Source organism: Xyrauchen texanus, chromosome 43 (genome assembly GCF_025860055.1).
Source record: "Xyrauchen texanus isolate HMW12.3.18 chromosome 43, RBS_HiC_50CHRs, whole genome shotgun sequence".
NCBI classification, from domain to species: domain Eukaryota; kingdom Metazoa; phylum Chordata; class Actinopteri; order Cypriniformes; family Catostomidae; genus Xyrauchen; species Xyrauchen texanus.
The window spans coordinates 31010360-31033122 of NC_068318.1; the positions used below are offsets into that span (position 1 = coordinate 31010360).

Consider the following 22763-nt stretch of genomic DNA (forward strand, 5'->3'; position numbering starts at 1 on the left):
TCTGTAGAATAATAAAGGGGATTTATCACGGTAAACAGGACTTTTCTTGTTCTTTTTTTGTTAATAAAAAAGTTTGGTGAACTATTTACACACACTGTAAATGTTCAAAACTCCAAACTGTGGGTGATGTTTCTCAGTCAATCATAACATTAAGGCCATTTACATGTAGATGCCTTGTAGGTATAGTAGCAATAACTGCCGGTTTAATTCTAAGGGTCAGAGAGAGGATGGAAAATGGTCATAAAAAAACTAAATGGCTGTTTGTGTAAGAAACCTTGAGTGACATTGTAGTCATATGTAGTCAAGACTACAAAGACTCTGTGGGGAGAAATAAGGCAAAAGTGTATAATACAGCCATCTGTTAAAAGATTGAATTTTTGAGGGGCGTACCTTTCTGTGCTTCCTGATATATACTAACACAGAGGTTGAAAACATCTCTAGGCAGACGGTTTTCTTCTGGGAGACACTCAATTATAAACACCAGCTCCTTCTGTCCCACTCCCTGAAGACCATTAGAACTCAAGCACCAGCACCTCCTCCCACAATCTACAACACAAACAAAAGACAAAGATAGCATTGATGTATGTCAGACAAACAGGTTGTATATTCGCACGCATTTCAACGATGCCTTAAAACATACATGTGACGAGCTTGACGTTAACCAGTAAATTGGCGTTGAGCACAAAGGTCAAAGGTCGTGGTCCTCCCTCCTCCAATAGCAGCAATATCTGGCAAACAGCAGGACGTTCCTCAACTAATAAATCTGAGATGAAATCCAAAGAAAATCACGTATTATTAAGTGCAATGGAAAGTCAAATTTGTTGAATCAAATTAATTGATTCACCAGTAAAATTCTGAATCATGAAAATATGACTCTCCTGAGCTGGTTCTTTAACACTCCTATGGTTGTTTGGTAATTTTTGTCCCAAATAAATTTCTGAACAGTACAACACTTGGTGACTTGATCTGAACATACAAAAAAATAAATAAACAACATCTTTGGTATTCGTGGTCAAAATTGACCGCCCATTGAAAAAGAATGGGAAAGACCAAAGAGAGCATTTTTTTAGACAGAAATTAGAGAGTGAGACTCTAAAACATCCTCAGTGCAAAACATACACATCCACGCACACACAAACACACTTGAATGAACTGGTGAGACTATAACAAAGAACTTTGTTTTTACATTGGTCACAAAAAAAAGTCACAATGCTAAACACACACTCGGAAATGAATGGGTGAGATGATCACACACACACACACACACACACACACACACACACACACACACACACACACACACACACACACACACACACACACACACACACACACACACACACACACACGCACACACACACACACGCACACTACACGTTTGTAAATTGCAAAATGTTTACTCTTCTTTTATTCTCCAATATAACTTTTAGAATTTTGCAGTTCATTTCTGTTTCTTGATGTTCATTTTATTGTTATTATTATGCATTTACTTTGAGTTATTACACGTTTATGTTTGAAATAAATTATTGGTAGAAAAATGCTTATTCTGTGTCTTCTTTGTAACACCATGGTCAGGTTTGATTGCAAGCATAGTGACATTAACTGCAAAAACTGACATTTCAAATACCTTTTAAAATGCTAAACTTTGACAAATAATAGTTTGATAATATATCCAAAAGCACATCTTGTAATAAAATATAAAATTATGTTACAACAAGCATCAGACTACACAGTATGTGACTACAGCCATCTATTGCTGCTACTGGCATTACATGATGTTCAACTCATGTCATTTATATTTTGTTCACCAGATGGCAGCAATCTACCTCCAATTTATGTCACATTCTCATATTTTATTCACGTTTCAATTTATAGAAGTGTAGGTTCTGAATTTTTGTATTTATTTTTTGCAAAAATGTGATTATTTGTATATGCAAATAACTAGTAAAATTAAGAAATGTACATGTAAATAAGATCAAAATAGCATGAAATCAAAAAGAAATGCATAATGTTATTGTTCTTACTTCAGGGAAGAAATGGTATCCTTATCATTTTAAAAAAAATAAAGAAAAAGGGGTCTGACCCATCCGGTCAAAAATGGCAGTGAATATCAAAAGGGTGTGTCATTTTTCAACACCCTATGGGGGTTAAATTAACCATTTAAAAAGACTCAGTTATCGTTCTGAATAATAAAAAACATTGTGGCAAAATCCGACTGAGTTCTTGCAAAATTAGCATCCAGCTAGATGTTTGTGAAAATGTGTAGTTACAGATAAACAGTATTTTGATTAACAAAACATTAAAGTATGCCCCCCAAAAATGGTTTGGTTTCATTTAGTATGCATTTAGGATTAATTACACTTACAATCTTTAAAATTCTGTCATCAATTACCAACTCATGTTGTTCCAAACCTGTATGACTTCCTCCATATGATGTTATTTGTTGTATGGTGACATGAGGATGAGTACATGACTATCCATTTAAATGTCCTTACCCCCAACTTCCTCCTCTCCCGTGGTAATGAGCAGCGGCGGAAGACCTTCATCATCTTCAGGCACCAGACTGACCCCTCGCTCCACACAGCTACCTACCCCACAGAGCAGGGCGTAGTCCCACGGGCCGCTGACGGGCAGGCGGCTCAACTCAGCAGGACTGTTGGAACTGACCCCAGCACCCTGAACACCCTCACCGCTCTCACCAGGTAATTTACCATCAGTCTGAAAGGCAACAAATCAATGAATGACTTCAACAGTCTTTATCAGTTACCTCGAGCTGATCAGTGAAGAGGATTAATCGGTCTCACCTCCGGTGGGTCTGGTGTCACTGGACTCAACTCTTGAGAGGATCTTCTGGTCTGTACAGAGAGTTTTGTGGTGTCAGCAACCTCACCGTTTGGCAGAATACCGTCAGCAAACCACACGTGCTTCTGTTCGCGTGGAAAACCTATGAGAAATAATACAGAAACACAAACAGCAGCTTCATCAAGATAAAGTGACTTCCTCAGGTGTGCTAAAGAGATATTAATAGACATGGGCTGCATTCTTATTCACATATTTCTATTACACACTTAAAAGTTCTTACTGGTGATGGTATCCATTACTTCTATTTAGTGTATGTGTGTAATATATATTACACACACACACACACACACACACACACACACACACACACACACACACACACACACACACACTGTTTCGGGAGGAAATTGGTACTTTAATTCACTGATCACCATATAGTCAGAACATTACTGATGTAAAACTGCATCATCACTATTTGAAAAAAAAAAAAAAAAGTCATTTTTGATCAAATCTAGACAGCAGCATCAGTCCAACACATTATCCTTGAGTAATCATGATAAATTGATCATTTGGGACTAGAAAGTCACTCGCCATTATATCAAACACAACTGAAAGATATTCGGTTCTTTAAATGATGCTGAACATTGTGTTTGTTTTTGAGTTGTCACAGTATCAATAGACTGGCATGTCTGAAGGTCAATATTAGGTCAAAAATGGCAAGAAAAGAAACAGTTTTCTCTAGAAACTCATCAGTCAATCATTGTTTTGAGGAATGAAGGCGATAAAATGCTTGAAATTGCCAAAAAAACTGCAGATTTCATATGAAGGTGTAACTACAGTCTTCAAAGACATAGACAACTGTCTCTAACAAGAACAGAAAGAGATGTGGAAGACCAGATGTGCAACTAAACAAGAGGATAAGTACATCAGAGTCTCTAGTTTGAGAAATAGACGCCTCACATGTCCTCCGCTGACAGCTTCATTGAATTCTACCCGCTCAACACCAGTTTCATGTGCAACAGTAAAGAGAAGACCCTTAAGGGCAGAAACCCTTAAGGGCAGAATTGCAAAGAAAAAGCCATTTTTGAAACAGAAAATCAAAAAGAAACCCGAAAGGTTCGAGTGGGCAAAGAAACACAGACATTGGACAACAGATAATTGGAAAAGAGTGTTACGGATCTTAACCCCATTGAGCTTTTGTGAGATCAGCTAGACCGTAAGGTGCGTGAGAAGATGATATTCTTCTCATCACAAGTGTACAGAGCGGTTATCTGAGTTAGCGTAGACTTTGTTAGTTTGAACCAGTCTGGCTAGTGTCAGTTGACCTATCTCATCAACAAGATATTTCCGTCCACTGGATGTCTTTTGTTTTTGGTACTATTCAGAGTAAATTCTAGAAAAGCTAAATGTGTTCCACATCTCTGATGTACAGATGCAATCTTGGTTTATTATATTTTAAAGTTATATGTATTTCAAACAAAATAAAACATACTAAAAATGTCATCAGGCATCCGATAGCCAGCTAGACTGTGGTTGCCATGGAAACGTGCGTAATAGTTTGACAACTGAGGGGAAAAATATAAACGCATTTTTGTATATTGAACGTATCGTATGGAAAAAAATACATCAACCATTACGTTATCTCATCGTAAACACCATTTTATTAAAAGTGTGCAACAGTAAGTATGCATACATTAAGCTGTACAGTATCTAATAGTTAACATAAGTGTCTAAACTGAACATATTTAGTTTAGCCTGGAATACCTGTAACTACAGGCAGCTCCCTCTCCTCTTGCAGCCGCTTTACCATATGCTTACGCACGGCAACGGGATCCAGCGTGCAAGGGGGAGGTCATTGCACTCCATTTTAAGTAAGATTGTTGTTGATACATTGCATTGTTGAGCAGAGTGACAGTAAACAAACTTCAGTTCTGAAGTGCATTCTGTGTGTGAGTCAGGCAGAACATCACTTCTTAAATTTGAGCCACTGCACCTTTTCAGTGCAGAGACACTGGGCTTCACATCTGCTGTATTTCCTACAGACACCTTTTATAAATCTTGTGGAGAGCGACTAGTCGACTACAAGCAACGCCTAGCTTAGATGTAGTAAACTAGTCTATGCAACCCCTAGGGCAAATCAGAAACCGGAACCTCTAAAAACTAGAGGTAAAAAGTCACTTCCAGACCAGTCAGTCATGTTCTTAAAGTGCTCATCTATGTGTTCATCTACTGAATAATAAAATCCCAAGACTGATCGTGGCAGTTGCAGAGATGAAATTACTATATGATGCTAAATAAATATATATATATATATATATATATACACATTCATATTTATCCTGTTTTTCAGAACAGGTAATTTAAAAGAATATTTTACTGTGCATAGCATAATTAATATTCATGAGTTTCACAGAACTGCCCCCACAGTACAATTGTCATACAGTTTTTATTTTATTAGGCCTAACTTTGCGTTAATGTTCGCTTTCATATGGCTTATTCCAGCTGTTATAAAGGTGACAGGCCTACAGGACTTTATAAACAGAATAGCATGGGATATGCATGCACTCTATAAAAATAAAACAATTTGGCCTGCATAAGGTGACTTTTAGTTCAGACTGTCAGTTCTATATGTCAAGCTAAGGAACGTTTAGAATTTTTTTTTAAATGTTTTTAATAAAGACTTAATAGAGATTGGTACCTTAATCCATAAGAATTAGGCATGGGCACTTGCTTTGGCATTGCCACCCCTAATAGTCTTTATGCCACCCCATGGAAAAATGTCTAGATCCGCCCCTGCCTAGTCATTGTGTCAGTATTGGGACATACTATCCATATGTCATAAAAATATATACTTTGAGTGCATACTAAGACATTGCACCAGTATTAGGACAGACTAGCTATCCTAAGTATATACTTGCAGTGTACACAAAAACAGTGTGAAAGTATTGGTACATACTTTCTATACTATGTCATAAAGTACATACGTTGAGTGTCTAATAAGACAGTAGGGACATCCCATCTATAGTTTGTCATAACATTTAAGTATATACTTGGAGTGTACAATAAGACAGTATGGCAGTATTAGGACATACCATCTATACTACATTATTAAAGTATTTACTTTGAGTGTGTACTAAGACAGTATGCTAGAATAGGGACATCCAATCTATAGTTGGTCATAAAACTTAAGTATGTAATTTGAGTCTGTACTAAGGCAGTGTAAATGTTTTGGGACATACTATCTATACCATGTCATAAAAGTATATACTTAGTAGGGGTGTAACGATCCATCGATCTGGATCGCTGCATCGATCAATTAACCAATGATGCGATGTCATCGATACGACACTTATAGATTGATGTATGTTTTTATTTTTTAGATGCACCTTTATTTTAACGCTCTAATTCCAACCACATCCATACACATTTCCGTCACGCGATGCAGCATTCTTATTATATTCATCCCATTTTATAAGCGCTAAATATGTTTCTCATGTGGGACATGGATGTGCAGAGTGACAGAAGTTGCACTCTGCTCTATCTGTGTGCGCACGCGTCAACAGGGTTAGCACAAACTCTCCTGTCATGCTTGACTGATGTATAGATGACAAATTGTCTGTAGTGCTTCCCTCATTCCACAAGCCAATGAGCTGCCATCAAACAATTGATCACTTTTATTTTTTTACATTAATTATTTTTCTATATTATATATTTTTTGTCCCAATTTTGACACTATTTGCATTTTTCAGAGAGCTCAATAAAATATTCTAATTATATTTTGGTTGCATTTTTAAGATTAAAAAAGTAATTGACTGTGTAAAATCATAATACATATAATAACGTAATATCAGTCGCAGGCCCCCCAAAATCTAATCGAATTGTAATCGTATCATGTCAGACATTGAGGTATCACCAAACATTGGATCGCTGGCTTAGAGAATCAATACAAGATCGTATCGTGATAAACTGGTGATTTACACCCATAATACATAGGGTGCACTTGGTTGAGTCAATGTAGCTTTTGTTGGGTGGTGCAAATAAAAACAAACGTTTCGATAGCACCAGTGTTAACACTTTTCTGGGAAATCAAACTACAAATGGCTGACTCACACCCCAAACATGTTTTTGCATCCGTCTGCACTGATTTTTCATTGTTTTTTTAATGTAAACCTGTATGTCCACTGTTTTGTGCTCACAAATGTCACCATTTTTCTACAGCTGTCGTAACAGAAACATTTATGAAGACTCAAATTCCTCTTTGATAGTGCTAGGGGTTGTGAGTTATATGTTGTTGTATTGGCACACTTCAGAAATCCACCGCAAATAGCATACCATCCAGGCACCTTTGACATACTATTTTCAACATACTATTATTTGGGAGACACTAGTCGTAATATTGCATACTATACACAGTATGGACGGTATGCAGCCAGTTTCATTCATGAACTAATTATGAAGACTATTAAAGGAATAGTTCACCCACAAATGACATTTTTCTCATCATTTACTCCCATCATTTACCATCCCAGATTTGTATGACTTTCTTCTTCTGCAGAACACAAATTATGATTTTTAGAAGAATATTTCAGCTCTGTAAGTACACACAATGCAAGTGAGTGGGTGCAACATTTTAAAAACTCCAAAAAGCACATTAAGGCATCATAAAAGTAATCCATAATCTTTAGAATCAATAAGGTGTGGGTGAGAAACAGAGCAATACTTAAGTCCTTTTTTTGCTTGAAATTCTTCTCCCTGCCCAGTAGGGGCAGTATGCACGAAGATTGGAGCTTCAAAACTTTGGCCACCATTCACTTGCATTGTATGAACAAAAAGAGCTGAGAAAGTCATTCACATCTGGGATGACAAAAGTCGCCCTTTTGTAAACGATGAGAGAATTTTCATTTTTGGGTGAACTATATAGAGTTAGTAGAGGTAATTGGGACTGTCCTATAACTCGAAGTGCGTACCGTCATTACTGGGGTGCTTGAGGACAGACACGGGGACCATGACGGTGGGTGGGGGAGAGTTGAGGGTGCCGTCGGCACGGGCCTGCTGCATGGGCGGTATGGTGGAGCAGTACTCTGATGGGATGTTAGGATTGGGACTGGGCCCAGTAGGGCTCATCATTCTCTCATGGGCTTGAGCTGCACACAAGCACAAAAAAATCATCAGCAATTATGTTTTTTTTTTTGTGTTATCATACTAAAACCCAAAGTATACTTTGGTTTTGATGCGAACACTTAAGCGTCTGCTTACAGTCGAACGCTAGACTTTCAAAGTATACTTCATTTGACAGTGTGCGCATAAACAGGCGATTGGTGCATACCCATTAAGATGTCTTCGTATTCCAACAGACTCAAGATATACAAATGCAGGTAGCTCTGGACCACCTCACATACGCGCTCTTGACGTGCACATCCACTGTTGTTGCTTCCACCTTTGTCTCGTGTTGTTTAGCTGCGATTTCATCTTACAGCGTTTCTTTGAGACAGCAATGGCTCAACTGTGCGTGTTGCCACCTAGTGGACCCACTAACTACTACAAATAATTCCAGGTGTGTGCAGATACTGTGTTTTGAAAGTATGCACAGTTAGACAAATCAGGCCGCATGTGTTCAGTGCTCGAGCACTCTGCTGATGACGAAATTTGCGTCATGCGTCCTGTACGCAGACGCCTAGCGCTCGCGTCTGACTGAAGTATTCTTTGGGTTTAAGAGAGAGAATGAGAGAAAGAAAAACAGAGAAAGTGGCCGTTTATAAGTTTTCAACACCATTAAGACAACATAAAATGTAATTAACCCTATATGCCATCTTATATCAATTATAAACTAAGCGAGCAATGGACATGTGACTGGTTACAATGCACAACCACTGCAAAAAAAAAAACCTAAATGCAATAATTGACACTTTTCACAATTAGTTAAAAGGCGTGTCATTTCCACTAACACCACCAAATGGAATTGCAACATTAAACACTGTTTTCAACCAGCTTTCCAAAAATCCGGGCGCACTGTGCTGATGACGAAATTTGCGTCACTCGGAAAAGTATACTTTGGACTGTATAGTTGTCACTGCATATTAAAAAAAAGTTACAATCTTCAGCCTTAATTGTGGCAGCTGTAGTGATTGAGGCTAGTGGAATAAACCATTGAGATTACAATCACAGAGAATTGTTCATAAACTGAAGGGTAATCTGTCATCAAACTGAACCGAAGAAACAGGATGTCCAGTACAAGCCGCAGCTTCTTGTGCTGATAACTCCTCTAGTACTGTGTAAGGCTTGCAGTGCATTATGTTGATTAACATTCATAGACGCTCATCGACCTGATTGCATTGGCAATGCATCTGACAATGCAAACATGTCAGCTCTACGCACAAAACCCTACATATGCAAGCTCACTGTGAAAATGACTCCAATGACAAATACACTAAGGCAGAAGAAAACTGTGAAGTCAAGTAAATGCAAAAGCAAAATGTACTTCACTATACTGCAAATATGACCTGCCTCAAAGACGAATACCACTAAAACAGCTTAAAGATGCTGCAGAAAAGTTAGAAGTTGAGGTCAATCGATAGTGGATTTTGCCGATATGATAAACCGATAACCGACTACATATAGATATACATATCCAAACTGAAGCAAAATGTAACACTTCGAATAATGCAAATAAAAACAGTTACATTCAAAATGAACCAAAGAACACTCCATTAAATAAACTGATACTTAACAACAAACTTTTTGATAATGAAGGTGGGGAAATGGGCCAATAGCCGATTAATCGGCCGATAGATTTGATATCTATAATTTGAATGAAAACTTTCCACTCAATGTAAAATAGCGCTGAAATTTTGTATCACTTTCCATGGCGATAGAAACCACGGTATGACTGTTACCTTCTTCAAAGCCTTTGCCCAGCGAAATTAATGAAACTCAAGTCAAATCGCAACTAGCGATTAATTCGAAAATCTGAAATAACGCTGGCCTCTACTTCGGAGCGCTCATGTTTATAACTTCAACATAACAAAATCCGAAAGGTAAATAGTTTCCCTCCTTGACTTTGTAAAGAACACACACACACACACACACACACACACACACACACACACACACACACACACACACACACACACACACACACACACACACACACACACACACACACACACACACACACACACACACACACACACACACACACACACACACACACCTGTCCAAAAGCAAAAATGAGCGCAGATTAATCGGTCAAACTACAGTTAGAATTAATAATAAAACATTAAAAAGTAGTTCGCATAAAGCTCCAAAATGTACAAATACACTTTAAAGAGATAGCTCAGCCTCAGTCACCATTCACTTTCATTGTATGGAGAGAAAAAACGATACAATGAAATTAAATGGTGACTGAAGCTTTCATTCTGCCTATAATCGTCTTCTGCATTCCACGGAAGAAAGTACGTTTGTAACAATACGAGTAAACAATGACAGAATTGTCCTTTTTGGGTGTACTATCCCTTTAAGTCAAGAGATTTCTCTTTGGTTCTGTGATGTCCTAAACTTACCTCATCCCAAATTAACTTCAACCCAAATTCCCTTTCAGCTTCATCACAGGTTTCACGTTCGTCTCCTAGTACCGTGTCAGTACATGCCGAGCAAAGGATGAAGAGTCGCCCATGCTGACACACGAGAGAGTGAGCCTGCAAGTGACGAAGAGGGAGCACTTGAGCATCTCTCATTCCGGACGGGGGGCGGCCCGGTTCTCTTCTGGCCTGAACCGGGATTCAGTCACACGTATATATCTGTCTCCAACTGAATTACTAGTAGAAGCTCTGTCCATCGAAGACACAGACAAGGTCATGTTAAATGGCTGCCCCGGGCTGAGGAGGTGACGAAACCCTCGTCTCTTCAAATGCGTGATGAAGCAGGAGCTGTGTGTGTGTGTTTATGTGTCCAACTCTATTCCTCAAACAGGGAGTGAGTGAGAGAGTGTATCACGAACACTGCACCAGGTGGGTCCTTTACCACACACACACACACACACACACACACACACACAAACACTCAAGGACATGTTCCAGTGCCCTGGCTCCACCCAGTCCTGCACCAAACCCTACGAGAGCAGGCTGGTGACTCGCAGCTCTGACACGCTGCTTTGTGATGAATGTCCTTTTTAAATGTGCAAATGAAACCGCTTGCTCGGCCACACACACCGTGAGCCAACCTCTTTTTATAGACCATCCAGGAAAAAAATAAAAAACACAAAACCTTGATCTTCTTCACCAAATCAGCCCTTGAAAAATAAAAGTGCTTCAGATGTTTAATCTGAAAAAGTTGGCACCAAATGAAAAACAAGGGTCAAGGACTTCATCTCAGTAGCTTCCTTTCAGAAGGTGCACGAGTGGTCCATGAGCCTTAATTCACGATAACAGCACGTCACATCCAAGGACATCCATGTCACCTTCCATTAAGGCTACTCTAAAAATAATCATTACGAAAAAAACGAAACTTGAGAATAGAGAGAATCAAGTTTAAATGGGATATTTCACCCAAGAAGGAAAATTCTACATTTTACAAACCTAAATTTCATAAGAGGTCGCACTAGTGCGAATTCAAAGTACTGTTGATGCACCGTTGTACTCTGTTGGGTAGGAGAAAGATAAAACAGCAACCACTCAAAAAGCAGAACGAAACAGCGAAACACAGCAGTGCGAGCGCAGTGCGAGCGTTTACTCGCAGATTGTAGCGCAGATAATCATAAACAGCATTTTGGTTAAGACAAATGCCATATATTGTTGAAAGAAAGCATGCATACTGTACATTTACCCATGGTAGTGAGGAGCCACGCATGGTTTTACCTTAACCTTTGATTACCATGGTCTTATTGCAAATACCACATTTAAACCTATGGATAGTCTGGTGGAACTATATGGTAAAGTTCATATAAAAGGCAAATAAATAGTCTAGTCTGGCTTTGCCTGTCTTCAGATGACAGTATTTTGATCAGTAAGAGCCTGATGGAAGGACACTGTCCTAACTCATTCCCACTGTCACATCATTTTAATTTAGCCCAATATAAACAAGGTGCTAACGTTTTACAGACTACTGTTGTTAATAGCAGTAAATTTACATCAGCATCCCAACTCAAAATCAATGCTTTACTGTTAAGTGGGCATTTCAATGGGACAATATAGGAAATATTATTGGTAATTGTACTTATTTGTGCAATACAATAATAATATCACCAATTATCAGTAATTTTTGTTCTTATATTTTTCATTCTATAGCTGAAGAACTTGGTGGCACAAGTGCAGCCCCTCTCAAATGTTAGTCTGGAGCACTGTACTACATTAAAGTGGTTTAGCACTCACCTCTCTGTATGGTAATATGACAGATGACACAAACTCTGGCCTCTTTCTCCAGATATTTCAGTCTGCATTTACGGTTACAGCAGCCTGCACAGTACACCTGCAAACCAGACCACATTAAGCACTCATACACGGAGTAAACGCAGTACTTCATCTCTGAAATCAGGCTTAAACCTGGAGATAACTCTAGTGTCCTTTAGCCCATTTAATTTATAGGCCCAATATGTCTTGAGAAGAGCAATTCGGTGCAGCAATTCAAGCGGGAAACTATATGTGCAATAAAAATACACCCTGCTGACCCAGCAAATCCATCTCTATATTTAGCATCCCCAGAGCAGAATAAACTACACACTTACGTAATGAAAACAAAGAGACCTCACACCAACAGACCAAATTAATACCTTTGCTGTATCAGGTAGAGGACTACAGGTTTAAGGCTTTCCTTCTGTTATACTGTAAATGGATGAAAATAGGAAAGGAGGATTGCGTCATAGACCTTTGCTTCAAAATCAACACAGCTGACTGCATGTTAATTCATTGATTCACACTGCGGTTATTTTCCATTCACCTCCAAAAGTCAGGACAGGCCCAACTACTATACAAAGTCACTTTCAGAACTGAAATGATCTGGAACAAATTACAAAAATAACCTCCTAAAAAAGGATAATGTATAGCCCAACTGTACCACCCTTAAGGGGATTATTTTACAACAAAAATCCCACAATCAGTATATTATAACATGGCAAATTTATATACATTAAATATTACCTTATAGATTTGAAATTATTTCATTATGCGAAGAGAGATTGCAGAGTAATACGACAGACATGAAACTACTGAGACAATAGTCAATTATACAGTTTAGCAGTCATTATCCTACAACATCAGACCACAGAATGCCACGATTGATGAATTTGAACCAAGTATTCCAGAGAGCCATTTCACTCAAAAATGAAATTGCTCTCATTATTTACTCACCCTCATGCCATCCCAGATGTATATGACTTTCTTTCATCACTAGAACACATTTGAAGAAAAACGTCTCAGCTCAGAAGGTCCTTAAAATGCAAGCGGATGGTGATCCGACATTTCAAGCTCAAAAAGAACAGACAGTCAGCATCAATGTCATCCATACAACTCCAACGGTTACATGAATGTCTTCTAAAGTTAAACGGTCAATTTTGGTGTGAAAAATATCTACATTTAGGTACTTTATAACTATAAATGATCACTTCCGGTCAGCAGCAGTAAGCACGTGTGACGCAATCACGTTGGCATGTTCACACAAGAACTGATGCACTTGCGACACACCCAAAAGAGCAGCACTGTTTACAAGTAGAGAGAATGCTGTACAGATGCTTCGTTGGTTTCTCTCAACCGAGAGATAAACCTGAGATTACATCCGTAACATGCCAACGCGAATGCGTCACAAGAGAGACTGCATGAACTCTGTGCTCTCATGAACACGCATACTGCTGCTGACTGGAAGCGAAGATTTATAGTTAAAAAGTACATAAATATTTATCTTTTTAGCACCAAAAGTGATCGTTTCGCTTTAGAGGAAATTAGTTCAAACACTGGAGTCACATGGATGATGTTTCAAAAGGTCTGATCAACATCCACTTGCATTTTAAGGACCTACTGAGCTATTTGTTTTCTTCAGATGTGTTCTGGGATGGCATGAGGGTCAGAAAATTATGAGAGACTTTTAATCTAAATAGGGTAACCTCCTAGTGGTCGCTGTAAGGTGGTTCGCTCTCGATGGGGTTAGGCGTGGTTGAGCGGTGGGTGGCGTGAAGCCTCCACATGCGCTGTGCCTCCACGGTGGCACGCCCAGCGAGCCACGTGATAAGATGTGCGAGTAGACCGTCTCAGACGCGGAGGCAGATGGGATCCGTCCTCTGCCACCCGGACTGAGGCGAATCACTACGCCATCACGAGGACTTGGTGTGTACATTGGGAATTGGAAAAAAAGCACTTTTTATATCAATCACTTTGTGCATGTGTGATCTGATGAAAGCGCCAGCGAAGTTGTGGTAATGCGGATGCACACCTAAATGGTAAAATGGACTCTAAAAGTTTAAGTGAGGTATTAACGTAAACAATTGTATAAACAATATAAATAAAAGAACAACAAGAAAACCACTCGCTGCTCTTGGTTGGATAACTTTCCTAGCTTTAAGACGTTTTAATTTATTAAAATCGAAGAATAGAATATTAGAGATTTAAGTTGTTTTCTGTGTAACATTTTTATAGTATTTTTTCCTTCTATTGCTTGTGGTTTGTTTTTGTTCTTAATAGTTTACTTGTTTAGAATAATTACCCGAGTACTTGAAACAATGTTTCTTTCCTCAAATTAGATTTTTAGTATTTTGTTGTTTTATCGAAATTGAGAAAATTGCTTTCATATGCAAGGAAAATGAACAATAGGCCTATAATTGAAATATACCCAAATTAATTGGAATCAGCAGGAAACCGATGGAGTGCGTACTCCAGGTAGGGAAGGAGGTATTGCCCCAAGTGAAGCAGTTCGAAGTACCTCGGGGTCTTGTTCACGAATGAGGGGACAATGGAGCGGGAGGTTGGCCGGTGAAACGGGGCAGCGGGGGCGGTATTGCACTCGCTCTATCGCACCGTTGTCAGGAAAGTGAGCTGAGCCGAAAGGCAAAGCTCTCGATCTACCGGTCAATTTTCGTTCCTACCCTCACCTATGGTCATGAAGGCTGGGTCATGACCGAAAGAACTAGGTTGTGGGTACAAGCGGCCGAAATGGGCTTCCTCAGAAGGGTGGTGGGCTTCTCCCTTAGAGATAGGGTGAAGAACTCAGTCATCCGTGAGGAGCTCGGAGTAGAGCCGCTGCTCCTTTGTGTCAAAAGGAGCCAGTTGAGGTGGTTTGGGCATCTGGTAAGGATGCCGCCTGGGCAGCTCCCCACGTCCAGCACGTCCGGGGAAGACCCAGGACTAGGTGGAGAGATTACATCTCCACACTGGCGTAGGAACACCTCAGGATCCCCCAGTCAGAGCTGGTTAATGTGGCTCGCGATAGGGAAGCGACCCGATTTCAGATAAGTGGTTGAAGATGGATGGATGGATAATTGGAATCAAATTGGGAAATCTGTAGGCCTCGACACCTAGCAGTATTAACAGATTTATCTGATTCAATAAACCATGATTAAAGCCAAATGTAAAATAATAAATATTTACATTGGCAACTGCAAGCAACCAGTTAGGATAATTAATTATATTACTTGGTGGAATAACTCTATTGTGTTGTTTTCTAATATTGATAAATGTAAGTTTTATTGAACATTACACTTGTTAAACACAACGAACCATTTAAGGATATGCTTTACCACATTAAATGAGATAAACATCCCTTTATGCACAGCCTCTCACGGCTTATAGCTGCAACATTGACTATTGACACCAAGAGTAAAAACTAAAACAGACTTACTTTTCCACATGCCCGGCAATGGTGTCTCCTCTTGGTGAAGGTAAACTTTTGCTCACAATTCATGCAGTTGGGAGCTTCAGAATCTGGGACCCATGGAGGCTGCTTTGAACCCAAACAATCTGCTTCCAGTCCTGGCTGATCTGATGGCTCCCCATCCTCCAGTATCTCTCCAGGGTAAGGCGGAGGTTCCGAGAGCTCTTCGATACCATAATTGATCTCATTTTGCTGATAAGAAGGGTGATTAGAGTTATTCTCATCCTGGTTGGGAGTTGGCCGCACCACTGTGGAAACTTCAGAGACGGTCTCGGTCTCTGGGCCAATCACATCGGCTTCAGCTTGGCTGGTTTTGTGTCGTATGGTTTGGTTGGACTGCTTTGGTCTTGCACCTCCATAATGTGATTCTCGGTTGGAGGAGCAAACGGACTGAATTGCAACAGGGTTGGATGTGCTTTCCTGGCAAACTGTTTGTGTGGAGTCTGTTCTCAACGGGCTATTTTCCTGAGAAGAAGAAATATTTGAGCCTTCACTCTCCTCCAAATATTGAAGCGAACCATCACTCTCAGGTGAAGCAAACGTCTCTACTTTACAGCTCTGCAATTCTCTGTGTCTATGTAGAAAGGCGTCTCCATCCACATCTCCGTTATATTCTGTAAAACCTTCATCAACGAATTTTTCAGTGGCTGTGTCGGAGTTGATTTTCACACCTTGACCCATTAAAAAGGCATCGAGTTCTTCGTCTGTTACCATCATCCCGGTCTGGTCACTTTCATGAAGGTAATCGTGGGCAATTCCAAACTCGTATGAATAATTCGGGCTCTCTGAATAGGGAGAAGAATCTCTACAAATGATTTTCTCTGTTGGGGATAAGGTCCGCTTAAAGTTTCTTTTAGGGTAATGACCCGAGACAGCCAAAGCCCCTTCAGAGTTAGACATGATCTGGACCAGCTCGGGTTCATCTTCAGGTGACGAATCAGGCCTAATGGGGGAAAATGGAGCTACGGGCTCTTCTAACGGAAGAATTAACCCTTCAGGCTCCTGAATGGCTGAGGTTTCTTCCGGTTCAGACTCATCTTTGGTTTCAAGCACAGTTGTCTCCTGAGGTTCTAGAGATGCCACAAGAGACCCACATGTAGATACGGCAATTGGCAAGCATGACAGAGAAGGTTCCTTCTCCAAAGAGGGACTATCTGGCGAATCATCTAGATTTTTGACATTGTTATTTTCAGAAGGTTGAGTATCCATTGAGTCAGACTGGAATGACACAGTATGATCTTCATTGGTTACCAAAATATCACTGTCTGTAGCATGAGAACCTGAATTACTAACAACTTCCTCATTCTCTAGACTACATGGAGCACTATTTGGGTCATCGGTGTTTGAGTCTTCAAGAATGCTACTTTGGATGTCTGTATGTATGCTTACTAAATGTGTTAGGTTACTTGAAGCATACTGAGGTTCTGTAATCTTGTCTGAAGCTGCTGGTAATATGACATCGAGCAAACTGAAGGAACTTTTCATTTCAACGTAGTTGGACTCAGAAACACCTGGAAAAGATACAACTGGACTCTCAAAGTCCACTAGAAGTTCCTCATCAGCTTGTGTCTCAGTAACATCCAGCTCTTTAAAGTCTTCATGACTATCGGCCTGCTGGAGCTTAGCAGATCCCGTATCATTCACCAGGTCACACACAGGTTTCAAAGACCGGTCTGGACAAGGAGGTGCAGAAATTTTGAGACCTCTACTGTCAACAGAGGACAGGAGGTCCACGCCTGTGAGCGGCCTTTCATTTGAGTAAGAATCTTTTTGGTTTAAGGTGATACTTTGTGATGTCAGTCCATAGTGCAGTGCATTGACATCTGGGAGTATTTGTGAGACTGTGTGTTGCTCTGGTTTGAAGATCTGAAGGCCCACATGATGACCAGTGAAAAGTGCAGAGTCCGGACATGAAGGACTTGCAAATGTGGATGGCTTGTTATCAAGCTCCTCTGAAAACGAAGTTAAAAAAAAAAAAAAAGACAAATACAACAGTTATAAATACCTAAACACAACAAATGAATCTAACTATCTATCTATCAACATATATGTCATGCTGTACATCACAAGATCATAAGTTCTATGCAATCAGTTGAAGTCAGAAGTTTACATACACTTTGGTTGAAGTCATTAAAACACATTTTTTAACCAATCCACAGATTTAAAATGAGCAAACTATAGTTTTGGCAAGTCGTTTAGGACATCAACTTTGTTTACAGACAGCTAGTATCCCTTTTAATTGACTATCACAATTTCAGTGGGTCAGAAGTTTACATACACTAAGCCTTTAAGCAGCTTGGGAAATTCCAGAAAATTATGTCAAGCCTTTAGACAATTAGCTGATAGGAGGTGTACTGAATTGGAGGTGTACTGAATTGGAGGTGTAAATCAAAAGAAATCAGCAAAGACCTCAGAAAAACAATTGTGCACCTCCACAAGTCTGGTTCATCCTTGGGAGCAATTTCCAAAGGTCTGAAGGTACCACGTTCATCTGTACATACAAAAGCACGCAAGTATAAACACCATGGGACCACGCAGCCATCGTACCGCTCAGGAAAGAGATGCATTCTGTCTCCTAGAGATGAACGTAGTTTAGTGTGAAAAGTGCAAATCAATCCCAGAACAGCAGCAAAGGACCTTGTGAAGATGCTGGAGGAAACAGTTAGACGAGTGAGTCCTATATCAACATAAACTGAAAGACTGCTCAGCAAGGAAGAAGCCACTGCTCAAAAACTGCCAAATAAATGCCAGACTACAGTTTGCAAGTGCACATGGGGACAAAGATCTTAATATTTGGAGAAATGTTCTCTGGTCTGATGAAACAAACATTGAACTGTTTGGCCATAATGACCATCATTATGTTTGGAGGAAAAAGGGTGAGGCTTGCGGGCCGAAGAACACCATCCCATCCATGCAGCATCATGTTGTTGGGGTGCTTTGTTGCAGGAGGGACTGGTGCACTTCACAAAATAGATGGCATCATGAGGAATGAAAATGATGTTGATACTGACATCAGCCAGGAACTTAAAGCTCGGTGCAAATGGGTCTTCCAAATGGACAATGACCCCAAGCATACCTCCAAAGTTGCTGCAACATGTTTAAAGGACAATAAAGTCAAGGTACAGGAGTGGCATCACAAAGCCCTGACCTCAACCCGAAAATTTGTGGGCAAAACTGAAAAAGCGTGTGTAAGCAAGGAGGCCTACAAACCCAACACAGTTACACCAGTTCTGTCTGGAGGAATGGACCGAAATTCCAGCAACTTATTGAGAGAAGCTTGTGGAAGGATACCCAAAACATTTGATCCAAGTTAAACAATTTAAAGACAATGCTGCCAAATACTAACAAAGTGTATGTGAACTTCTGACCCACTGGGAATGTGATGAAAGAAATAAAAGCTGGAATAAATAATTCTCTCTACTATTATTGACATTTCACATTCTTAAAATAAATTAGTGATCCTAACCAACCTAAGACAAGGAATGTTTTCTATGATTAAATGTCAGGAATTGTGAATAACTTGGTTTAAATGTATGTAAAGGTGTATGTGAACTTCTAACTTCAACTGTATATAGAAGTAAATTAAGACAATCTACATTAAGCAACTGACATTAAAACATATTAAATGTACATACATTGTCAAATTAAATGAATATAGAAACATTGAACTATTCTCTGTTTTAAAATTTTTTCAATGTAAGCCAAAAAAATAAAATAAATCCAACCTGCATTGAGTTCAAAGTCATCCAACAGCTTGTCCAGGTCACACACAGCAGCCTTAAAATAACTGTCCATCCTTAGGGAGGGGTATGAAACACCTCACTCACTCCTAGAAGAGAAATTGGGGCAGTTGGGTCAGGACCACAAATTACATCCTACAATCACATTTAAAAAGTCTTTAAGAAGAATTAGCCTTGGCAGCTGGTGATTTTGGACAGTAGGGTTGAAATGATTAGTCACCGTTATAGACAACGTCGACAATAAAAATTTTCGTTGTTGAATAGTCATTTGATCTCATTTAAAGTAACATGAGATCACATTAAACTCTAATGATGATGCATGTGAGGAGCACTGCAGTTCACACCTGACTGAGTAGAAGAATTACACAGATCACAAATTCACTCTAAACTTTCACAGCTTCAGCTGCTGTAGATCGCAAAGTATGAGGGAATTATACACTAATACCAAATAAGTAAATACAGAAGCACTCTCGCTGTGGAATAAGTGGAGTCGGAGCTCTTTAAAGGAAAAACCCCGGCATTACATCTTTAATGCAGTTATATTTAATGCTTAATTAAAGTTCAAATAATACAGAAGCAGATCATGTAAATAACTACAAACTCTGAAACTGGCATTTCTCTGTGCGGTCAGCACCTCTTCTATGAGTCGTGTGAATGTCCCATATAAGCGGGAGAGATTGAAACTGCACCGGCTGATGCACACTCTGTCACGGGACGCTCGTCCCTCGAGCGCACACGCTTAATGCAGCTAGACTATAACATGATTGCTCGTGATTTATTGAATCATAATACATGTGTCACTCTGCATTTCTTACCGTGAAGAAAATTGGCAATACGCAGCTTTATTAATAAGAGAGAGATTGTTTTTTGTGAGTTAAAGATGGATTGAAGTGAACAGAAGGTGAGAAAGGTGAAGTCTTCGCCCCATTATACACGACAACAAAATATGTTTTTGATTTGGTTTTCTTTTGGCTTGTTTTCCAATAAAAATATCGAAAAATAATTTATAACAACGTACATTGACTTTAGGAACTATACTGCAGAATAAAAACATGTATATTTCAGAATGTTGAATATAATATTAAAAATACAAATATTTTAAAATATCTAAAAATTATTTAAAAAAAAGATGCATTGACCTGAAAATCAGCATATAAGATATTTAGACTTGCTTTTAGAGAATAGATCTTTAATATAAGTATATTTTGTATTTACTGCACTCGCAGAAATATAACCAAGTGAAAAATACACTAATATATAAAATACACTTACTGTATATTTAAAGATACTTTCTCTTAAAGCAAGTCTAAATATCGTATATGTTGCTTCTCAAGTAAACGTATCTTGTTTTAAGGATTTCTAGACAATTTTAAACAAGACAAAAACACTTGTCCTCTTTATTGTTAGTAAGCACATTTAATACAACCTTTTAAGTAAGACACAAGTGGAATAATCGATTTAGAGCTAATGATTAATCGTTGCAATAATGGCTGAATCAAATATGAATCAAAAATAATCTTTAGATTAATCGTTCATAAAAATAATTGTTAGTTGCAGCCCTACTGGACAGCCATTAAATAAGAAAAATAGGAAAGAAGTGGTTAGCCATTTCCCCAAATACTTGTCATGCCATCTCAGATGTGAAAGACTTTCTTTGCTTTGCTGAACACAAACGAAGATACGAATATTTCAGCTCTGTTGGTGCATTCAATGCAAACCAGAATTTTGAAGGTCCAAAAAGCACATAAAAGGCAGCATAAAAGTAATCCATACGCCTACAGTAGTTTATTCCATGTCGTCAGAAGCGATCCAATTGTCTTTGGGTGAGAACAGACCAAATTTCACTGTACATCTTGCCATTGCAGTCTCTAGGCACGATCATGATTTCAAACTTGTAACACTTTCTAGTGCTCGAGTCGTGTCTAGAAGGGATCCCTTCATGAGCATGCTGTTGTTATTTTGGTAGCCATATTGATCTGATTTTTCACTTCATATGTCGTTCTTTTGATAAACATAGTCAAGTGATGAACATAGTTACACATACATCATTAACACTCTGAGAGGTGAGCAGGAAAAGCACAGTCAAAAGCATCATAACAGAACGCGCAAGTTCTCGAACTTGATGCGAGAGGGATCCCTTCAAGACACGACCCATGCGCAGAGCACTATATGGTGCTAGGAAGAGTAATTGAGCTGGAAATTATGATCACCAATGGAACTGCTGATGTCAAGATTTAAATTGAAAAAAAGTTATATATTGGTCTGTTCACACCACAAGCTGATTGGATCACTTTAGAAGACATGGATTAAAACACTGGAGTCTTATAGATTGCTTTTCTGCTGCCTTTATGTTCTGTTAAGAGCTTCAAAGTTTGGATCTCCATTGACTTGCCTTGTATTGAACTACAGAGCTGAAATATTCTTCTAAAAATCTTTGTCTTCAGCAGAAGAAAGTAAGTCATGAACGTCATGGCATGAGGGTGAGTAAATGAGAGAATTTTCATTTTTGGTTGAACTATTCCTTTAACATACAAATAAGAAACAAAGCGGTTTGATAGACATGTAGAAAAGAATAGACAAATGTTATTCATTTTCTACGTCCCACATCAGAAGTGGCATTTTAAAATAACTCTCGATTCTTCAATTAAGTAGTATTTTTTTGTCAATCCGACTATATACACAGTACAAACATGTATACTGTGGAGTGACAGGTCTGCAGTGCAATTTAACAGTCTGTACATAAGATACACGGTAAACAATAAAACAGTATAAACAATGAACCATTAATACATACACAATTAACAGAAATAATATTATATAATATTAATATTAATATTAATTAGAGATCTGTCATGAGCTACAATATAACGTTTGTCTCGAAAGGCCTTCTAATGATTTATCTGTAAAAACTGCACAACGTTTATGTACTGGATATTAGTCATAATATTGTCTATAATAACAAAAAGCTGAGCTGAAGGGTACAATATTAGCTAACTTGCATTTTGCTCTCAAAAATAAGCCATATAAACCATTTCAACATACAATAATAACACTCTCTTATCGCCAGTCCAACAATAATAAAAAAACTAACAATTATTTATTATTTTAATAAAGTTCTATTAGCTCTTCAGCTATCCTTAGCCATATGCTACATGCTAGCCGCTAGCATCCAATCACACAAACACGTAAATAAACCGCAGGAAAATGGAATATCCATTATATCATTATTCCGTTTCATGAGCTACCTTAATATACGTCATAGTTCAGTCGATGTCGTTTGTTGACAGTATTTCGGTGAAATATTAGAGCAGCAAGCTAATGTTTTCTTTTTCCTCAGTAAATTCCACAGTTGTCTGCGCAAGCGACTTCTTC

General features: G+C 38.8%; 1 protein-coding gene across 2 annotated transcripts in view; it reads right to left on the reverse strand.

Moving 5' to 3' along the window:
* LOC127636209 (zinc finger FYVE domain-containing protein 16-like) overlaps positions 1–22763 on the reverse strand; it is a 35268-nt gene extending 12505 nt beyond the window's left edge. Inside the window, exons 1-9 of one of the 2 annotated variants that reach the window (XM_052116641.1) lie at positions 22637–22763; positions 19377–19480; positions 15619–17603; positions 12168–12264; positions 7770–7946; positions 2805–2944; positions 2496–2718; positions 641–763; positions 391–546 (exon numbers count right to left, since the gene is read on the reverse strand). In XM_052116641.1, the coding sequence (XP_051972601.1) occupies positions 391–546; positions 641–763; positions 2496–2718; positions 2805–2944; positions 7770–7946; positions 12168–12264; positions 15619–17603; positions 19377–19446 (2971 nt within the window). In that variant the 5' untranslated portion in view covers positions 19447–19480; positions 22637–22763. The remainder of the gene's footprint in view (positions 1–390; positions 547–640; positions 764–2495; positions 2719–2804; positions 2945–7769; positions 7947–12167; positions 12265–15618; positions 17604–19376; positions 19481–22636) is intronic. The other variant, XM_052116642.1, reaches the window with a different exon arrangement.